The following is a 22360-nucleotide window of genomic DNA, read 5'->3' on the forward strand; positions in this document are numbered from 1 at the left end:
ATCACAGAAATAGAAATAATGTCCAAAACAAGAAAATACTTTGCACGAACTTTTCCAGTAAATTAGAAAAGTTAGAGGAAACAAATTCTTTTCTGGTTAATATGTTGGTAAAATTGACTCAAAGGGAAAAAGAATCGCAGAATTTAGGCCTGCTATGGTATAGATTTTGTGTCTCACCCCTACCCACCTCCCACCGACCCCTACCTTGCAAATAAATTTATATAGTATGTTGAAATTCTAACCCTCAAAGGTAATGGAATACGGAAGTGGGGCTTTGGGAGATGCTTATGTCACGAGAATAGAGTCCTCATGAGTGGGATTAGTGTTATTATAAAGAAGGCCCAGAGACATCTATAGCCCCATCTGCCACGTGAGAGCACAGCAAGAAGTGCCACCTCTGAACCAGGAAGAGGTCCTTCGCCAGAATGTGACCATGCTAGTGCCTTGATCATGAACGTACAGCTTTCAGAACTGTAGGAAATCCATTTCTGTTTACAAACTACCAGTCTGTGGTGTTTTGTTATAGCAGCTCAAATGGGCCAAGACAACTTCAGATAGACTTAAAAATATTAAAGTCAATCAATCAGGAATGTAAAAATCTGCTATGGAATCAGGAGGAGGCTGATAAAACAGTTTTACACATGAGATCTACCAACTGCTGAAGGAACAGATTCCCGCCACGTAGGACTTTTACCTTAAAACAGACCAAGATGAAGAAATGCGCACTCCAGAACACATGCTATATGACTGCTGTTTGATAGTAAAACCAGGTAGCACTTTAATTTCAAAAATAAAAAGAACAGGCTAATCTCACTTATGAACATTGACAAGAACATTCTAAATATAATGGACCATGCTATATTTAATGGTTAAAAAATCATTTAAAAATTTAATTATTAAAAAAGAATAATTTTGACCCAATTAGGTTTAATCCAAGAGTATGAGTTTAGAAAAATCTATTGTTTTTATCTATGTCTATGTCTTATTTATTATCACACTAGCTGATTAAAACCTTCTGTTTTATTTATTTATTTATTTTTGTATTTTTCTGAAGTGAGAAGCAGGGAGACAGTCAGACAGACTCTTGCATGTGTTTGACTGGGATCCACCCGGCATGCCCACCAGGGGGCGATGCTTTGCCCATCTGGGCCATTGCTTCACTGCAGCAGCAGAGTCATTCTAGCGCCTGAGGCAGAAGCCGTATAGCCATCCCCAGCACCCGGGCCAACTTTGCTCCAATGGAGCCTTGGCTGTGGGAGAGGAAGAGAGAGATAGAGAGGAAGGAGAGGGGGAGGGGTGGAGAGCAGATGGGCGCTTTCCCTGGCTGGGAATCGAACCCGAGACTTCCACACACCGGGCTTGTGCTCTACCACTGAGCCAACCGGCCAGGGTCCCTGACCTTTGGTTTTAAAAACTGTAGTGCAGTAATGTTTTTGATAAAGAATTCTGTGTAGTGGTGTGCTAGTGTGTTAAAAAACTGGTTCCCTGGGGGGTCAGAGAGGGAGCATTTGTCCTTTTCTGTGGTATAAATATTCCCATCATAGATACAAGCTAGCAACATTTTTAACAACCAGCTATCTACATTCCTCAGAATTTAGCAATGGTCTTCCATGAGCTTGTATGAGGCAGCTCCAGAAAATCACTGATTCTTGATAACTTGTTACCCATGTGAAAGAAATGATCAAGTCTCTACATCACATCATATGTGAACTTTAATCTCAGGTCAACTAAATACCTGACATGTAAAAAGCAAAGTTAAGTGTGAATGTAAAATTTAAGAAGCAAAAGTTAGAAAAAGTTAAAACAAAAACAGTAGCATACCTTTTTGATGCCTGGGTAGGAAAGGATTCTGAAATGATGTGAAAAACACAAGCCATAAATAGAAAGCTTGCTATATTATCTAATTACATTTAAAATAAACACTTCTGAGCATAAAAGCATGTCACTTAAAAAGTGAAAAGAGGCCCTAGTCAATTTTGCTCAGTGGATAGTCAGCCTGGCGTATGGACATCCCGAGTTTGATTTCTGGTCAGGGCCCACAAAAGAAGTGACCATCTTCTTCTCTCCCCTTTACCCTCCCCCCTTCATCTCCCACAGCAGGTGGTTCAATTGGCCCCGGGCCCTGAGGATAGCTCAATTGGTCTGAGAATGTTGGTCTCAGGTGCTGAGAATAGATCAGTTGATTTGAGCATCAGCCATAGACAGGGGCTGCTGGGTGGATCCCAGTTGGGGCACATGCGGGAGTCTGTCTCTCTGTCTCCTCTCACTTCAAAAAGTAAAAAGACAAGCCACAGTCCAGAATAAAACGTTTGAAATTCATATATATTCAAAAATTTTAAACAATTCTTACAAGTCAATGAGAAAAAAAGATAATCCACTAGAAAAACTAATTTACAGCAGAGGCAATCTAAATGGAATAAAAGTGGAAGGAAGGAAGGAAGGAAGGAAGGAAGGAAGGAAGGAAGGAAGGAAGGAAGGAAGGAAGGAAGGAAGGAAGGAAGGAAGGAAAAGAGGGAGGAGGGGTAGGGAGGGAAAAGAAGCTGATTCTCACTTGTATTAGAGTATCAGCTGGGGTTCAGACTAGAAAGAAACATTCAAGCCAGTCTTTCAATACAGAGGCTGTGGAAACCCCAAAGGTAAGACAACCAAGAGATGTAAGTGCAGGAACCTCTGGGTTGGAAAGGAAAGAGAAGAGATGGTGTTTTCTGAATCCAGGGCCTAGAGTCACCCAGCAGTCACTGAATGGAGAGGGAGCCCTTCTGTAGAGTTGCAGCCACTACAGGGGATGGACAATGGGAGCTGAGACCAGGGAGGAGATAAAGCATGGCTGGAGACTCCTCTAGAAACACAGTGGTTGGGGAGAAAGCCCTGGCTTCTCTCCTCAATCACATTAGCTGAACATAAATGGAGGCCAGTGGACAACAGACCTGGGAACTGTCCTTTCAGAGTTGGGTTCCCTTCAGGACAGAAGAGGCAAAGATCTGAGAGCAAACAGGTACATGTCCAACACATTGGGGAATGCAGACTAAAGTTACATCGAGACCATTTCATACCCTGTAGATCTGGAATATTTCTAAAGTCAAACAATAAAGTGCAGTTTCAGGGTATGAAGAGATGAGAACTCTAATATACTGGTAGTAAGCATGCAAATTGACACAACCAATTTAGAAAATAGGTTTGGTTATATATATATATTTAAATTTATTTACTATATTTAGAGAGAGAGAGACATCAATTTGCTGTTCCACCCACTATGCATCCATTGGTTGATTCTTGCATGTGTCCTGACCAGGGATCAAACCTACAACCTGGGTATATCTGTACAACACCAAACAGCCGAGCTACCCAGCCAGAGCTGGTTGTATTTTTTTTTTTTTTTATCTCTAGTAAGATAGAAGATGTACACATCTTTGACCTAAAAATTCTACTCCTAGGCATACATTCCAGAGAAAATTCTCATATATAAGGTGACATGTACAAGAATGTTAACCATTTTAAGGACGGTAAAAAATTTGAAACAATTTAATTGTCCATCAATAGAATTGGTTTTTTAAAAGTCTATATATTCATATAATAATAAAGTACTTGATCACAGTTTAAATGAAAGACCTGGTACTGGTGCAGGTATCAATGCAGATTCATCCCCGAACCATGCCATTAAAACAAAGCAAAGAGAAGATGGCCACATACAGTGTCACTCAGATAAAGTTTAAAACATAAAGACAATTCCATATTTTGCATGGGGATATTGTTTAGGGATATGCATATAAATGAAGTGTAAAGATAAGTACAGGAATGATTGAACACAAAATTCAGGGTCATGCAACGCTGGAATTGGTACAGAGAGAGGAAAGTGGGATCATGGAAAGGTCCCAGGAACTTTCAACAACAGTTACAGCATGTGACAGTTCTTATATAAATGAAACATGAACTTGCTCAGAAAATGAGAAATCCTCAGCATAACAAACACCTCAATATATTTTACCGAAAATGTCAGCAGCCTTTTCCTTCAAACATGCTTGAAGAGCAATCGTAGAGCACAAATAACTGTTTTTCTCAGCATGTTCTAAGTGAGAGGAAATAGAATTGTAATGAAGTCTAGCAGGCTGCCTCAGCAAGCACTACAATAAGAACACGCCCCACGCTATTCTAATCACCGCAGGCTGAGATGGCTAATTAGAAAATCCTAAATCAGGACATAAGCTCTTTGAATTGGAGAATGAAAGTTGCCAGCTCATTTTCAGGTTTACCTCCAAGTCACCAGTTGCTACAGAGCCACAGACAATATGTGCTTCAACACAGAGATGTTCTGTTCCCCCTATTTGTCTTCATGGCCACACAGTTAGGACTTTCATTATTTAATGTGTTTCCCACTGCAGCAGAGTTGGTGTCTCATCATGGCCCTGCTGGCCATCAGCTGCCTGCCTCTTAGGCCTGTCCCCTCTAAAACGTCCTCTTCACTCTGCCGCAAAATTCCTCTTCCTAGGAGTTCAGTCATTCAGGTCGACTTCGCAGTTGCCTCCTGTGCTATTATTTTACTCAAATCTAAATTAATTTATGACTCATAGCTAGGAAAGCACACATATGACTTACTGTCACACAGTAGAAAAAATTCACAAAACACATCTGATAAAGGACTTGTGTAAGGAATAGGTTAAGGGTGCTTACATCTCAGTAACAAGAAGAAAAGCAACCCAATTTAAAAATAGTAAAAGATTTGAACAGGCGCACTACAAATGGCCAATAAGCGCATGATGATGATATGTTCAATATTGTTAGACTTCAGACAGGTGCAAATTAAAGCTAATCAGATACCACTACACACTAAAATTTAAAAGAGCAATAATTCAAAAAAAAAAAAAAAGGAGTAATAATTCAAAGTGAGTGAGTGTAAAGCCGGTGGCTGAGGCCAGGCAGGTCCACATTAGATTTGGGCAGATGGTAGGGGAGCTGCAGAGCCAGAATGCATTGGGCCACTCCTGTTTCCTGGAGGCTTGCAGAGACAGGCGAGAGAATAAACAAAGGAAACCCTGCTTTTTGCAGTGGAGGGCAAGGGATCAGGAAAACCGCCCCTCACAGTGGCGGCTGAGGGCATCAGGGAACCGCCCCTCCCAGTGGCGGCTGAGGGCATCAGGGAACCGCCCCTCCCAGTGGTGGCTGAGGGCATCGGGGAACCGCCCCTCCCAGTGGCGGCTGAGGGCATCGGGGAACCGCCCCTCCCAGTGGCGGGAGAGGGCATCGGGGAACCGCCCCTCGCAGTGGCGGCTGAGGGCATCGGGGAACCGCCCCTCGCAGTGGCGGCTGAGGGCATCGGGGAACCGCCCCTCGCAGTGGCGGCTGAGGGCATCGGGGAACCGCCCCTCGCAGTGGCGGCTGAGGGCATCGGGGAACCGCCCCTCGCAGTGGCGGCTGAGGGCATCGGGGAACCGCCCCTCCCAGTGGCGGCTGAGGGCATCGGGGAACCGCCCCTCCCAGTGGCGGCTGAGGGCATCGGGGAACCGCCCCTCCCAGTGGCGGCTGAGGGCATCGGGGAACCGCCCCTCCCAGTGGTGGGAGAGGGCATCAGGGAACCGCCCCTTCCAGTGGCGGCTGAGGGCATCAGGGAACCGCCCCTCCCAGTGGTGGGAGAGAGAGCTGGAGAATCCCCATCATCCCCATCCTCACCCCCGAGGGAAAGCACCAGTAGCTTTTCATAGAGACACACGTGGCTTTCTCACTCATACTTATGCACTAATTGTGCAAAGTGCTTTCAGCTGGGAAACCAGCGAGCAGGGCTAACACAGCTGTTTTCCCCACAGTGAGGATGTGGAAAAACTGAGGGTTTCATGCAATGCTGGCATGACCAGGTTGTGAAAACAAACAAAAACCCTGGCCATTTCCTGAAGTTTGTAACAGTATATTTAAAAAGCATGATTATCTAACTAGGATATGTATTTACATTAGACCTAGAAATACACACAGAATAAAATGGGGTGCAAAATAAAGCTAAATATACAGTTAACATAGAACCCAGAAATTTCATTTCTATTCATTCAAGAGAAATTAAAAAAATACCCCTCCCCACAAATGTTCTAGGGATGAGGACAACAGCAAGCTTCTAAGTGACATGCCACTCTAAGAGTCAATCAAGCACTTGCTGGAGGAGTGGGAGCAGCTGCCCAAGGTGTCTCAGCTTGCTTCTCCTGGTGGGGAACCATTGCCTCATTCTAGGGCCTTCATGCCATGAGCAAAGACTGGGCAATGGAAGAGAACTGGAACCAAGAAAGAAAACATGTTTTTGCATTTAGACAGATCATTCTGGCAGTTGTGAGGTCAGTCAAACTGGCAATCCTGGGTGAAGATAATTCACTATAAAACCAAAGCAGAAAGATGCTAAGGAGACTGAGATGGGTTGAAGTTCCACTTTCCTTTTCAATAGCTTAGCCTCAATTCTAATTATAGACCAAACAGAGTCTGGTTCATTTGCCCAAAAGTGGGGTCTGTGGCTATCAATAGATGCAGCCCCAAACTAGTTTAGGTCAAGTGCATGCAACAGAGTAGGTGGACCATAGAGAAGGTTGTAGCCAAGTCTTAGCCAGCATAACGGAGTTGAATACACGCACACTACCTTTTCAACTTTTTTAAAATTTTATTCATTTTAGAGAAGGGGAAGAAAGAGAAAGAGAGAGAGACGGGAGAGAGAAGGGGGGAGGAGCAGGAATCATCAACTCCCATATGTGCCTTGACTGGGCAAGCCCAAGGTTTCGAACTGGCGACCTCAGCATTCCAGGTCGATGCTTTATCCACTGCACCACCACAGGTCAGGCACAGGCACACCACCTTTTATTGCACTTTTCTTTCTTGTGCTTCACGGGTGTTGCATTTTTTACAAATGGAAGGCTAGACCCTCCACCAGCAAAAGGATTACAACTCACTTTATTGCGATACTCATTTTATCACAGTAGTCCTTTTATACAGTGTCTCTCATGCCTGTATTCTAGAGTGTGAAATCTCCTCTCCCCACTCCCATTTACATTAAGGTAAATACTGAGGGCCCACAGTGGTATGTGGATGAAACACAATTATCTTACCTTAGACAAGATTCTCTGTTCTTTGTAGACGATGGTAAGCAGAACGGCTCCCTCAAGATGTCAACACCCTAATGCCTGGAACATTTGGAAATGCCATATTAAATGGCAAAAGGGACTTTGCAGCTATTAAGTTAGAGTTTGAGATCTGGAGATGATCCTGGATGACCTGGCTGGGTCCAATCTAATCACACGACTTTAAGGTGAAGCCTTAAAAGCAGTGAACTTTTTCAAGCTGAACCAAAACAGAAATTCAGAGAGATCTGAAGCATGAGAGGAACCTAGTACCCGATGCTGGAAGGGCACAGAGACAGCATGAATGGGATGAGGACTGCTTTTATAAGCAAAGACTGGTCCCCCACTGACAGCTAGCAAGGAAATGGGGAGTTCAACCTACAACCACAAGGAACTGAGTTCTGCCAACAACCTGAACAAGGCTGGAAGCAGTCTTCCCCCACAGCCTCCAGAGAAACACCCTGACCAGCTGACAACCTGATTTCAGCCTCGTGAGGCCTTCAGCAGAGGACCCAGCTGAGCCGGGTTGTGCCCAGATTTCTAAGCCACACAATGTTGAGACAATACCGTAAATAGATGTTGTTTCAAGCCACTAAGTTTGTAGTGATTTGTCCTGACGACAATAGAAAACTAATACACTGACACGCTTTTTATTTTTTTATTCTTGAGTTTATTGGAGTGACATTAGTTACCAAAATAATGTTTCAAGTGTACAAGTCTCTATAGTTCATCATCTGTATGTTGTACTGTGTTCACCACCCCGTCAAGTCCCCTCCCATCACCATTTACCCCCTTTATCCTGGTCCACCACCCCACCCCACTCTTCCTCTTGTAATCACCATACTATTGTCTGAGTTTTTTTCTATGCTTAATCTGTTCACTTTTTTCTCACTCAGCCCCCAATTCCCTTCCCATCTGACAGCTGTCAGTCTGTTCTGTATCTAGGATTCTGTTTCTGTTTAGTTTTTTTGTTCACTAGATTCCATATATAAGTGAAGTCATATGGTACTTGTCTTTCTCTGACTGGCTTATTTTACTTAGCATAACGCTCACCAGGTCCATTCATGCTGTTGCAAAGGGTAAGATTTCCTTTTCTTTTTTTTTTTTAAATGGCTGAGTTGTATTCCATTGCTTTAACACAGTTTTTTTTAAAGGATCTTTTTTTTTTTTTACAGAGGAGAGGGAGAGACAGAGAGAGAGAAGGGGGGAGGAGCTGGAAGCACCAACTCCCATATATGCCTTGACCAGGCAAGCCCAGGGTTTTGAACCGGCGACCTCAGCATTTCCAGGTTAACGCTTTATCCACTGCGCCACCACAGGTCAGGCCAACACATTTTTTTTTTTAAAGCAAGCAAGCAAGCAGAATTCATAAGCAAAGGAGACTTTGAGTATAATTCCCTTTCCTCACATCACTTGTATGACAGCATTTATATGCTTTGAGCTCTTTGCTCAAGCATAATCATTACAATCTATCCTTCCATCTGTGCCCCACTATATATGGCTGTATTCCATGGGAGGCTGAGGCTCTATTTAGGGGATTTCCTCTAAAACACTCCAAGGCATTCTAGAACACACTGGGATGGAGAATGGTTTTCAGTGAGATGAAGACCTCAACAGAAGACCAATTACCAGGCCATGTATTGATCTAGGGGAGGAATGATAGGGTACGGTTAGCCCGTGTGGAGCTGTTTGGGGAGGGAGACACTGATACCTAACGGTTGTAGAAAGGCTGGCTAGGTGGAAAGTAGCACCAGTGAATTAAAGACAGAATTCAAGAGGAGAAATAGACTTGTGAAAGTTTAGTTTGGATCATTTTGAGTTTGAGGGACTTGTGGAAGGGACATCGAGGTGCTATCCACCAGATAAGGAAACTGAACTCAGCTGATTCCCAATGTGGGAAGAATTAACATTTAGGCTGACAAAATTGTGTGAGGAAATGCAATAACCCAGAAGATGGGTTTTGTTTTAAAATATATTAAGAAAAGGGATGAAAGAGAGATATACAGAGAAAGTAACAGAGAAGAGATTTTGTTTGCTTAAGGTAATCAGAAAAGGATTGGAGGAGAAAAAAAGAATGGGGTTAGAAAAATGAGAAAGCATCCAGAAAGTACAGAATCCCTCTTAGAGGAGAAAAAGGAGGTAGTAAGAAGGTGCAGAGCTACAGAATGCTCCTTAGACCCCAGGTAGCACTGCCAGCCAGAGGCAGATTTAACGGCAAGTGCACCAGGCGCACCTCCTGGGCCCTGACTTCTGAAGGGCCCTGCAAAACCCCAACTTGGCACTTTTTTTTTTTTTCTGAAGCTAGAAACGGGGAGAGACAGTCAGACAGACTCCCGCATGCGCCCAACCAGGATCCACCCGGCACGCCCACCAGGGGGCGATGCTCTGCCCACCAGGGGGCGATGCTCTGCCCCTCCGGGGCGTCGCTCTGCCGTGACCAGAGCCACTCTAGCGCCTGGGGCAGAGGCCAAGGAGCCATCCCCAGCACCCGGGCCATCCCTGCTCCAATGGAGCCTCGGCTGTGGGAGGGGAAGAGAGAGACAGAGAGGAAGGAGAGGGGGAGGGGTGGAGAAGCAGATGGGCGCTTCTTCTGTGTGCCCTAGCCGGGAATCGAACCCGGGACTTCTGCACGCCAGGCCGATGCTCTACCACTGAGCCAACCGTCCAGGGCCTAACTTTGCACTTTTTTCTAATGACACCAAGTTTGGTTTCATTTGTGCAATTTTAATGTTAATAGTACATAATATTTTTTATTTATTTAAAAATATGGTTAACATATATTTTTATTTTCCCTGTCTCTCTTTTTTTTAAGGGCCCAACATTTTCTTCTGTGCCAGGAGCCTCAACTGACCTTAATCCGCCTCTGCTGCCAGCCCAGTATGGCTAGATAATGCCTGGGAGAATGTCGATGTGGGTAGAACTGGTTACTCATAGGCACAGACAATTACCATGGGGGGGGGTGTAGAAGAGGGTTGATGGGAAAACAGTTGTGTTAGGCGTATTCGCTTGTACTTTGCCTGGTCAGTGTGTGAGCACGTGGCAGAGGCACGTGTACATAGCCCATGTAAGGCCATGGGTGCTTGCGCTCAGAGAGATTGTGGATGGCAGATTGCCTGCCCGCCACTGTGACAGGCCATTTTGCTGTTTCTTTGCCTGAAAAGTGGTTTTTCCCTGTTTGCTCATCCGCCATTGCGAGACTATTAACCAGAATGGCCCAATGCTTTTGGGGTCTGCAGTTTTCTATTGTCTGCCCAAAACCAACGTGGACCTGCCTAGCCTTGGCCACCAGCATTACATCTGGTGTAGTGGGCAGGATTCGCAGCAGGTTGGTATGGAGCTGTTGACACTCTTGAAGGGTGGAATAGAGGAGTGGCTGTTTCCGGTGGCTCTCCTGTGGGGGACCGTGGGCTGGGTGTTTTTTTACAATCCTGTGAGAGAAAACCAAGAGCTCTGTGCGTGAGTCTGTGTGAGGTTGAAAGCTCCAGGATGAGCTGCAGTCCAAGCACCAGCAACAGCTTGAACTGCAGAAAGGCCTGGAGGAGGCTGACCAGGTTCAAGAAATGCAGGCTGCGCACCAACAGCATCTGAAACTGGGACAGTCTTTGGAGAAGGAGTTACAGGTTTGTGAGCTCCAGTTTGCCCTGGAAGCGGAATGTTGGCACTGGCAGCTGTTGAAGAAACAACTGCAGGTTGAAGAGCTGGAGCTTCAACTTCAGGCTGAGAGCCAGCAGCTGCAGGAGCCAAAATGGTCACCAAAGAAGGAGCAGCATCTGTGCCAGCAGAGTAGCTCTGAGCTGGTGGGAGCAGGTGTTTCCAACTCCTCCTCTTCTGAGGAGGAGGAGGTACAGGCTGAAGCTGCTGTCTGCAGACTCAGAGCCGGGCCAGTGGTTTTCCCAGAAGGTAAAAACCCAGCAGCCAAGAGTCCGTCAGGAACAGGCATAGACCATGCCGCTGGTAGTGGAGCACTCTGTGGTCCAGCCCTACACCCAAGCAGAGCTGATGGAGTTTGGGGTGAAATTCAAGCAGAAACCCACCAAGCCCCTGGCAACCTGGTTGCTGCAGTTGTGGGAAATAGGGGATCAATGGCATCATGCTCTCCAGAACACAGATGGACCATAGGGCTGTGAGGGCTGCTGCCCGTGCTGCCCTCCTAACAAGAGAAATGTGCCTGTAAAGGTTACCCGAACATAGATGTGGGTAGATTTGATTGTGGCTGGGGCAGATAGGGAGAAATTAGATGGCAAGTCTAATAAAGTCTTGTTGGAGCTTTGGTGGAAACTTGAGTCAGAACAGAGATTCCAGTCACTAAAAAAGCAGGGAAGCAGGTAATCCTGGCAGCTGCCGAGAAAATGGCTGGCATTCGGGTTGAAGACTACTTGTTGGAGACAGCTGAGGGAGAGGAGGATCCCCAAGACCTGTTATCCCAGTTTGAATAGGGGGAAGGCCAAGGGATCTGTCCAACGGAGATAGGTGGGGGCCAGAGAGCCCATGTGAAACTGGCAATTCACTGATCCCCTGATAATGTGCAGCAGCTGTTAGCATTAGGAGGTAATAGTTGTAATGGACTTTCACCTTGGGTGATTTGCACAGACAGCTGGGCTGTCCATGGACTGATCCTTGAGCAGTGTAATGAACTCCTGGACTGCAACCCAGAGGGGGACACTGGCTCCCTTGCTGGGTGAACACACTGCTTGTGGACAGTACTATAAGAGACCTTGTAAGGGGGGGCCCTTGCACCTGTGGACCCCCTCTTGCACTGAGAAGCTGTTTCCATCCAGTTGCAGAGACGCACCAAGTAGTTTTTAGTTTCAATGGAAACAGCCCTGGACTATACAGGCCCTCCCACCTACCGTGGAGTATGGAGCTAGAGGGAGGTCTCCAGTTAACTCCCTGGGCAGAGTGCTCCAGGTGACATTGTGAAGGGCACCTCTGTAATTGTCACTTTTGGTAATAGCTTACGTATGTAGTAGACCTATTGTGAGGCAAGCAACGCTTAAGGGGTAAAATGTGGGGAAGTAGCTGTGTTAGGTTTGCTCGCTGGTGTACCAGCTGCAAGCCCATTGCTTGATTAGTGCGTGAGCACGTGGCAGAGGCATGTGTGCACAGCCCACGTAAGGCTATGAGTGCTTGCGCTTAGTGAGAACTGCGGGTGGCAGATTGCTTGCCCGCCACTGTGACGGTTCATTTTGCTGTTTCTTTGCCTGAGAAGCGTTTCCCCTGCCCGTGTGCTCCTCTACCATTACGAGACCCTATTAAACAGAATGGCCCAATGCTTTCAGGCTTGCTCCACAGATTTTCTACCATCTCTGTGAATCCAATGTGGACCTGCCTGGCCTTGCCCACTGACATTACAAATACAATATACAGATTTTGAATTATAGAGTTGTACATTTGAAACCTATTTACTTTTATTAACCAGTGTAACTCCAATAAGTTCAATAAAAATATTTTATTTTTTAAAAAAAGAGGCACAGGAAACGATGAGTGCTTAACCAGCTACTTGTATGCAGAGCACATCATAAGCTGGTTCTGAAATCTGAGGAATGTTAACATTGTGTCACTCTTGGGTGCATCATTCATTTGGTGATGATTTAGCTATTACAAAACATTTACAGGGAAATGGAGATTCTTGCCACCCCATTTCTATAAAAATACTGTCGCTATGTTAAACAAGACTAAAAGATCTATTAGCGATGCAAGAGCCACCTCTGCATTCAAGTCTCCTTGTGAAAGCTCACACAGACTTTCCTTGATACCCTTTCTGAATCCCAGGATGGAAGAGCGCCTGAAGGCTGTACACACAGCGCAGGGAGGGAGCTCGGGACTCCCTGCCCATGGTGGCTGTGGGGAAGACAGCCAGCTGGAAAGTACCATGTAGGCAGAAGTCTTTCCCCATTTCCCCAGCTGGTCTAGATGGGCTCAAAAGAATTAAAATTCAACCCATTCCAAAGCACCAAATGATTACACTGGGGAACAATTTTTTTTTTCAGTCTCTGTTGCATGAGCTTTTAGAACTTTATATATATATACATATGTTATACATACATATATATATATATTTTTTTTTTACAGAGACAGAGAGAGAGAGTCAGAGAGAGGGATAGATAGGGACAGACAGGAATGGAGAGAGATGAGAAGCATTAATCATCAGTTTTTCATTGTGACATCTTAGTTGTTCATTGATTGCTTTCTCATATGTGCCTTGACCTCAGGCCTTCAGCAGACCAAGTAACCCCTTGCTCGAGCCAGCGACCTTGGGTCCAAGCTGGTGAGCTTTTGCTCAAACCAAATAAACCCGCGCTCAAGCTGGCGACCTCGGGGTCTCGAACCTGGGTCCTTCCGCATCCCAGTCCGACGGTTTATCCACTGTGCCACTGCCTGGTCAGGCTCTTTATTTCTGCATCGCTGCTTCCAAAGCTGAAATCCGTTTTTTGGTGCATGCTCTAGTTTTTATGCAATTTTAATTTTTTTTTTGCTATAGTTAATGGCATGCATTGGTTTTTAAATTGGAGTTAAAGGACAATGACTCTTGGATTGAACATAACCACAAGGCAATTAATATTTTACAAACATCACTTTTACATAATTGTAGTTTTTAATAAATGTAAAATATTATTATCTGATAAAAAACACCCTCTTATTTTGTTTTAAGATTGAATCATGGCTTGAGTAGGCGTAAATATAAGAATAGTCCTGACACCTTCTGTTATATATGTGGCTGTTACACACTTCAATGTCAAAGTCGCAATATTTTATCATTTGTGACACGTGCATATATTGCCTATTTTCAAGTTCCCCTTGGCGATCAAGACAAGAATTGGGCTCCTCATATCATGTGTCATAATTGTGAGAAAATGCTTCGTGACTGGACAAAAGGAAAACACAAATGAATGCCTTTTGGTATTCCCATGGTTTGGCGTGAACCTGAGGACCACAGCAGTGACTGTTATTACTGTCTGATCCATACAAAGGGCATCAGCAAGAAAAAAAGGCATATGATCGCATATCCTAATATTCCTTCAGCAATATGACCTATCCCACACTCTGAGACACTCCCGGTTCCAGTTTTCAATGGTTTTATTTCTTCTAAGGATGAAGAAAGTGAACATGGTGGTCAAGTATATTTTGATAAGATGCATGAGGAAATGGTTGTCAAATCTGAAGGGTCTTCTTCTGATGCCAAGCAGTCATTAATCCCTTAGCAGTTTAGCCAATCCAAATTGAATGACTTAGTAAGAGATTTGGGCCTATCAAAGAAAGCAGCTGAGTTATTAGCCTCAGGGCTTCAAGAAAAGAATGTATATACTTCACCAGTCAGCTAAAGTATCCCATTTCAGGAAGCGTGAACAAATTTTTGTGGACTCTTTTTCCAAAGACAAACACTTTGTTTACTGTCATGATATCAGTAGTCTTCTCAGCCAGCTAGGTGTTACCATTTACAGTCCAACAGAATGGCAGCTATTTCTTGACAGCTCTAAACAGAGTCTGAAATGTGTTCTCCTACACAACGGTAATGTTTATGCAGCAGTTCCAATTGGTTATTCAACTCATCTGCGAGAAGATTTTAATGACATAAAAATTGTCCTCAACTTTCTGAAGTATGAGGAACATAACTGGATCATTTGTGTGGATCTTAAAATGGTAAATTGGCCCTGGCCGGTTGGCTCAGCGGTAGAGCGTCGGCCTGGCGTGCGGGGGACCCGGGTTCGATTCCCGGCCAGGGCACATAGGAGAACCGCCCATTTGCTTCTCCACCCCCCCCCTTCCTATCTGTCTCTCTCTTCCCCTCCCGCAGCCAAGGCTCCATTGGAGCAAAGATGGCCCGGGCGCTGAGGATGGCTCCTTGGCCTCTGCCCCAGGCGCTAGAGTGGCTCTGGTCACGGCAGAGCGACGCCCCGGAGGGGCAGAGCATCGCCCCCTGGTGGGCAGAGCGTCGCCCCTGGTGGGCGTGTTGGGTGGATCCCGGTCGGGCGCATGTGGGAGTCTGTCTGATTCTTTCTCCCCGTTTCCAGCTTCAGAAAAAAAAAAAAAAAGGTAAATTTTCGGCCCTGGCCGGTTGGCTCAGTGGTAGAGAAATGGCCTGGCGTACAGGAGTCCCGGGTTCGATTCCTGGCCAGGGCACACAGGAAAACTGCCCATCTGCTTATCCACCCCTCCCCCTCTCCTTCCTCTCTGTCTCTCTTCCCCTCTCGTAGCCAAGGCTCCATTAGAGCAAAGTTGGCCTGGGCGCTGAGGATGGCTCCATGGCCTTAGCCTCAGGCACTAGAATGGCTCTGGTTGCAACAGAGCAACACCTCAGATGGGCAGAGCATCGCCCCTGGTGGGCATGCCGGGTGGGTCCTGGTCAGGTGCATGCGGGAATCTGTCTGACTGCCTCCCCGTTTCCAACTTCAGAAAAATACACACACAAAAAGGTAAATTTCCTGCTAGGACAACAGAGAGGTTTCACGAAGTATCCTTGCCTTCCATGTTGTGGGACAACCAAGCTCAGGAGAAACACTGGACACAGAAGGAGTGGCCGAAACATGAAGCTCTGGAAGTAGGGATGCAAAATATTGTGTTGAACCCGTAGTTAATCGAGACAGGATCATTTTTCCCCCACTTCACATTAAATATGGCTTAATGAAGCAGTTTGTTCAGGCTTTAAATAGAGAAAGTGAATGCTTTCAACATATTATTTCTGCTTTTCCAGCCTTGTCTTTCAAGAAGATAAAAGCAGGTATATTTGATGGGCCTCAAATTCAAACCCTCATTCATGACAAAGAATTTGCCAGGAAGATGAATAAGGAGGAGAAAGCAGCATGGCAGTCTTTTGTGGCAGTTACAAAGAATTTCCTTGGCAACAAAAAAGCAGAAAACTATGAACTTCTGGTTCAAAGGATGCTGTTGGTTTTCTGCGACATTGGATGTATTAATAACATGAGCGTTAAGATTCACGTCACCTTGATAAGTGTCCCGAAAATCTTGGAGCTGTTAGTGATGAGCAGACTACTGCTGGAGCATAAAACGACATTGTCCTCAACAAGTACATAAACGCAAGAGCTACAATCACAAATTTTTGCCTGAATACAATTTAAATAAGTTTTGAGCAAATTTTATGATTAAAATAAGTGTTTTAATATGTTCTATTTCAAAACTGTAGACAAATTCTAATGCAATCATATCTTTTAGTGTATTAGTGTAGTTACTGCATTATATAAATTATTATATTTTCACAAAGATGATGCCCAAGAAGACATTCTACTTCATTATGTTAAACTAAATGTTGAAAATTTTACAATAAGATAAAAACCTAAAATCTTGAATTGCAATAAAACTGTAGCTTACAGAGAAAAACTAAAGTCAGATTTGAGATAAGCACACTCGAATTAGGTAAGAACAAGTGGTTTTGTGGATGCAATAAAAATTTTGTTCCCCAGGGTTATTTTAGGCCATGGGACCAGATTCAACACTTTCATTACTTTTCTCAATGCCTCTGGCTTTGGCTAAGAATAAAGACAGCTGTCCAGTTTCTCTTAAACTCTAAAACACCTGATTCAAACTGCATGTGTGAAGCATCTCCAATATCTTTTATTGTTGCCTTTTAATTTTCCCTTAGACACAGACCCAATATTGTTGCATTCAAATACATTTCTAGGATAAAGATTAAACAGTACTTTAAGTACATTTTTATTCTACTCTGTATCAATGCCAAACTCATGTGCCCACGTACAAAATGTTTAGATCACTTAATAAGTTATAACATTCATGTTTTAATATAGTAACAAGAACATAAATGATCATTTCCTGAGTTAACAGTGCAATGTAAAATTTAATTTGTATTGCTAAGACATTTTACAGCATAGAAACATGATCAAAATGATCATTTGCCTTGTTATGTCATAAAACACAAGAGCTCATTGTAGAACAGTGATACAATTTAAATGGTAAGGAACTCTGTGACTCCTAACAAACAACCTGTATATGTTTGTTGCCATGACTGACTTTCCAGATCAGTATTAGTAGTAAAATAAGTTATGGTATAAAATAAAGTCAACAGGTTATCTATACTAAAAGAACAATTGATTTCATTTAAGAAACTGAAGTCTGGAGTCTAGTTAACCTTTTAGTATATACAAAAATGGTGTCTTAAAAAACCCTAAGCAATCACAAATTTAGATAAGACAGTTGAATAAAAGACAATGACAGCTCTTCATTATGCTGTAAAACTATGGATCTCATCTTTGGAAAAGTTAAGATCATGCAGCAACCTGAAAGACAAATACAAGCACATGTGCTTTAGGGGAAATGTTTAAAATAAAGTAAAATCAAGGTCTACCATCATAAACATAGTACTTTTTAATTTTCCCCATTTACTATATACTTCTTTCTAAATGTTCTTTGGGGTTTTTTTAATTTTCATTTTTAGAGAGAGAGGAGAGAAAGAGAGAGAGAGAAGGGGGAGGAGCGGGAAGCATCACCTTCCGAATATATGCCTTGACCAGGCAAGCCCAGGGTTTCGAACCGGCGACCTCAGCGTTCCAGGTCGACACTTTATCCACTGAGCCACCACAGGTTAGGCCTTCTATATACTTTTAAAAAACCACAATTAACACTTCAAAAAAAAGAATAATAACTCTTCAATATCATAAAATATCTAGTCAGTGTTCACATTTTCAACTGTCGCATAAATTCTATAATTTTTAAAAGTTTGTTCAACTCAAGATCCAACTGAAGTCTACTCATTAAGATTAGCCCCTCCATCTCTCCCTCTCTCCCTCTCTCTTCGTACTGCAATTTATTTGACAAAATCAGATATTTACGGGCCAAGTCACCCACAGTCATTTTGCTCCATCCTTGGGGTATATGTTAGTAATATGTACAGTGTGTCCGTAAAGTCATGGTGCACTTTTGACCGGTCACAGGAAAGCAACAAAATACGATAGAAATGAGAAATCTGCACCAAATAAAAGGAAAACTCTCCCAGTTTCATACCTATTCAGTGCAGTTCAATGTGGGCTCACGCACAGATTTTTTAGGGCTCCTTAGGTAGCTATCCCGTATAGCCTCTACAGACTCGTCACTGACTGATGGCCTACCAGAACGGGGTTTCTCCACCAAACTGCCGGTTTCCTTCAACTGCTTATCCCACCGAGTAATGTTATTCCTATGAGGTGGTGCTTCGTTATAAACATGCCGATATTCATGTTGCACTTTGGTCATGGATTCAAATTTAGTGAGCCACAGAACACATTGAACTTTCCTCTGAACTGTCCACATCTCGACTGGCATGGCCGTGGGCTGCTCCACTGTATACACGGTGTTATGTCATCATCTGAGCATGTGCACATGCTGCCACATCATCCTACAGAAACTGGGAGGGTTTTCCTTTTATCTGGTGAAATTTCACATTTCTATCGTCTTTTGTTGCTTTCCTGTGACCGGTCAAAAATGCACCGTGACTTTACGGACACACTGTACTTACATCCTCTATTGCCTGTAATTTAATAAATTGGATCTAGAGGCTGGATCAGACACAGGTTAAATTCTCTTTGAGAAGGCTACTTCATAGGCAGTATTCTTCCAGCAGGAGGCACATAATATCTGGTTGTTTTTCTTTTTGGATGTAACAACTATCGATGCTCTATGTATAGATCCATTATTAGTTCATTAGAGACTGAAATTGGTGATATCTACGTCTGTCATTCTTTCTCCACTTATAAGCTGAGGCACTCTATAAAGAAAAACTTCTCATTTATAGAAGTTACCCTGTAGTATAGCTCATATAGAAAAGGCAAAATGAATGCTTAACATCCCCCCCCCCCGTTATTCACCAGTTTTCAAAGTAAGGAGCTGATCCCCAAAGCATTCTATTTTTATTCTCTCTGATGAACAGAAAAAGGAATATTGCTTATGGATAATTCAACTTGGAAAACACTATAAATGAAGACTAAAATCTTAGAAATGGCTGTTTAAAATGCTTCTGAATATAATAAACATTTATTTAGTACTTACTTGATGTAGTCACTGTGCTAAGCACTTTACAAGCATAAGTATTATTTATTTCCTTTTACAGGTGAGTGCACTAAAGCTGGAAAGGTTAAGTAACTAGCCCTAGGACACCCAGCTAATGACTGTAAGATGTTCTAAGTGGTAGAGCTGGAATTCCAACTCAAATTGGCAGCTGTGAGCAGCCACACACATTCAGACAGCAGGACAGTATGTAGGACACCGGAGTTATGAGGGCCAACCTGGTGCAGCGGTCACTCCCCCTGTCTGCACCGTCCTACCTTTCCAGCCACACCTGTCTGCCTGGCAAGCGGTGCACACGAGCCACACCAGTCTCACCTTCTGAACACCTGCATCCTCAGTGCAGCTTGCTCTCTCCCTACCTCTACCAGCCTGCCCCACCTCCTCTGACTGGCAATGCTTTCGTCATCATGCACAGCGCAAGTACTTCCGACCGTAAGTGGGGGATGTCTCCAACAGACACATGCCAAGGTAGAAGTAACATACACCTGGCTTTCTCTCTAGTAAGAGTACTTCTGACATTCTGGTCATACTTGAGTGATCAGTCTGTGTATTTGTTTACATCACCGGACAATGTGGGCCTTGAAAACAGAGACTGTTTTATTCATCTCTGTAATAAAGTGGGCATTTAATGGATGAAAGAAACTTTATGACTAATCATAAGCTTTTATTTATATTTAAAAAATAGGTTTCTGAGTTATTACATAATACAAATTTAAGAAATTTTCACCAAATATAAAAAATATGTCTGGAATGGTTATACTTAATATAACCTATGCAGCAGACATGAGGTTAACTGTGGAGGGCAGGAGGAGCGGGCAGCCCACAGAGCGAGCCATCTGTCAGGACACAAAATAATAGTAAGACTCATGTACCTGCCAAGTTAGAGAGATACACCACATCCATTAAGAGGGTGAGGGAAGGAAAACAAAGAAAGAATAAGAGTCCTACGCGGAAATTCACAAGGGCTCTAAACTTGAAGAACCAGCTACATCTCACAGGTAACTCTGCAGCTTGTTTAAGGATTAGCAGCAGCAAGGGTCCAGGTATGATGCTTGGTAATTGTGAACAGTTGTGGGCAAGGCAGCTAGTAGGACAGCAGAGTAATGAACTCTGAGGTAACGCTGGTAAAATAAAGTTGTAGAAATTGCAGTTGATTTTAAAAAACACGAGAACCTTCTCTGCCTTCTATTCAATTATACTGAGGCTCCAGGAGGCAAGTGAACTAAGCTCCACATGGAACCAAAACAAAGAGCCCCTGAGACAGCCCAGTTCATGGGAGAATCCCCTGCTCTGTCAGGGTGCTGTCGGGGACTCATCCTCAGGCCCTGGAAACTGACTTTCGTGGCCTTAAAGTCAGCCTCCTTCTGAGGAAGAGTCTGTGATTCTCATCATTTAAAAGCATTATCAATATACAACACCAGCACTAAGCCGCTTCTGAAACAGCGGTGTCAGTAAAGCAGAATATAGCTTTTAGTCATTTTTTTCTGAAAAATTACTTTAGTTCAAACCATGTTATCAATTCTAAACTATAATTTTAATAGTTTTGTTTGAGCTTTAAAAAAGTGAAGTTTAATAGTAATAAAATATTTTTAAATTGAGAGGGCTTAGCAGAAGTACATTTTCTTGAAAGTATTAATATTAAAGTCCAGAAATACACAAAGTCTATTTACTTTTGAGGTCAATCTTTTTCATAGTTAAAATTAAAAATAAAATAGCAAGAGATAAAATCACCTAGAAAATAGTAGGTTTAGTCCTATACCAACAGACCCAGCAAGGAAACACAGGGCATCCAGGCAGGCGTCTGCTAAAATCACCTAGACATCCAATCGGGACTATATTTAACGAAATATTTCAAAGTGTAATTTTGGAGTTCAATCAGATCAATGGGAATTTCAAATAAGATGGCCACTACTATTGATTTTTCACTATTTAGAGTTCAACTCTTATTCTTGGCTTACTATGTTCTAGTCTGTCCTTTTTGTCTTGCTGTCTGGTTTTGATCACTGTATTATTTACTAACTTCCACACAGTGGCAAAGAATAATCAAAAGCTACAATGAAGTGAACATTGATTATTATATATTATAAAACTGGTGGAAGAAGAGGTTGAATCTAGTGTCCCAAACAAGACCAGGTCACCCATTTTGTGAATGTATGCATATTGCCGAGATATTGAGAGCTGGCTGTATCGTACTTTTCTGTTCACATCTAACTCTACATATAATCTTAGCTTCCAACCCTTCCCCCACGTGAAGAGTAAAAACTCTGTCATTTTCTTAGGCTGTAACAGAATATTTAAAGTGCAGGTTCCCATGAATAGGAGGGACAGAGAGCTAAATCTGCTTCTTATGGAAGATGTTCATTTCACAGTCTTATGGATTCTTTGTTTTTTAAAGACACACAATATATACTTTAAAAAAATTGTATTGATTGATTATAGAAAGGAAGGAAGAGAGGGAGAGAAAGAGGGAGCAGGAGAGAGAAGGAGAGAGAAGGAGAGTGAGGGAGATAGAGGGAGAGAGGGGAAGGGGGGAGAGGGAGAGAGAAATACCGACTTGTTCCACTTATTTATGCACTCATTGATTGATTCTTGTATATGTCCTGACAAGGAATTAAACCTGCAAACTTGGTGAATTGGGACAATGCTTTAACCAACTGAGCTACGTGGCAAGGGCTTGAGGATTCTTTTTTCTACCACATTGCTACTCACCTTAATCCTTGTTCTGTAAATGGCATTGGTCCACAAATACAGATGAGAACTTTGGATTTGTCAAAACTTCTTTTCAAAAATTCAGAAAGAAGACCTAGTGAAATGTATCCCCTTTTGCCATTCCATTCAGAAGTTGGTGCTGAGAGAACAAATTCAACATCAAATCTAGAGAAAAGAAACAATGTTTAAAAATCTATTATTTTGCCTGACCATACGGGCAGCGCAGGAGATAGAGTGTTAGACTGGGATGCAGAGGAATGAGGTTTGAGACCCGAGGTCACCAGCTTGAGTGCAGGCTCAACAGACTGAGCACCAGGTCATTGGGATCACAGACATGACCCCATGGTCGCTGGCGTGAGACCAAAGGTCACTGGCTTGAGCAAGTAGTCACTAGCTCTGCTGTTGCCCCCCCCCCCCCAGTCAAGGCACATATGAGAAAGCAATCAATGAACAACTAAGGTGCCACACAAAGAATTGATGCTTCTCATTTTTCTCCCTTCCTGTCTGTCCCTCTGTCTGTCACACACACACAAAAATCTATTATTTTAACATATGAT

At 43.4% G+C, this 22360-nt stretch overlaps 1 protein-coding gene across 2 annotated transcripts in view; it reads right to left on the reverse strand.

The window, feature by feature from the left end:
* Nucleotides 1-17200: 17200 nt before the first annotated feature.
* Nucleotides 17201-22360, reverse strand: part of CYB5R4 (cytochrome b5 reductase 4) — a 95629-nt gene continuing 90469 nt past the window's right edge. For both annotated transcript variants that reach the window (XM_066358934.1, XM_066358933.1), the window contains exons 15-16: nt 21804-21968; nt 17201-17332 (exon numbers count right to left, since the gene is read on the reverse strand). In XM_066358934.1, coding sequence (XP_066215031.1) covers nt 17278-17332; nt 21804-21968 — 220 coding nt within the window. In that variant the 3' untranslated portion in view covers nt 17201-17277. The remainder of the gene's footprint in view (nt 17333-21803; nt 21969-22360) is intronic.

This window comes from Saccopteryx leptura, chromosome 1, assembly GCF_036850995.1.
Source record: "Saccopteryx leptura isolate mSacLep1 chromosome 1, mSacLep1_pri_phased_curated, whole genome shotgun sequence".
Taxonomy (NCBI): Eukaryota; Metazoa; Chordata; class Mammalia; order Chiroptera; family Emballonuridae; genus Saccopteryx; species Saccopteryx leptura.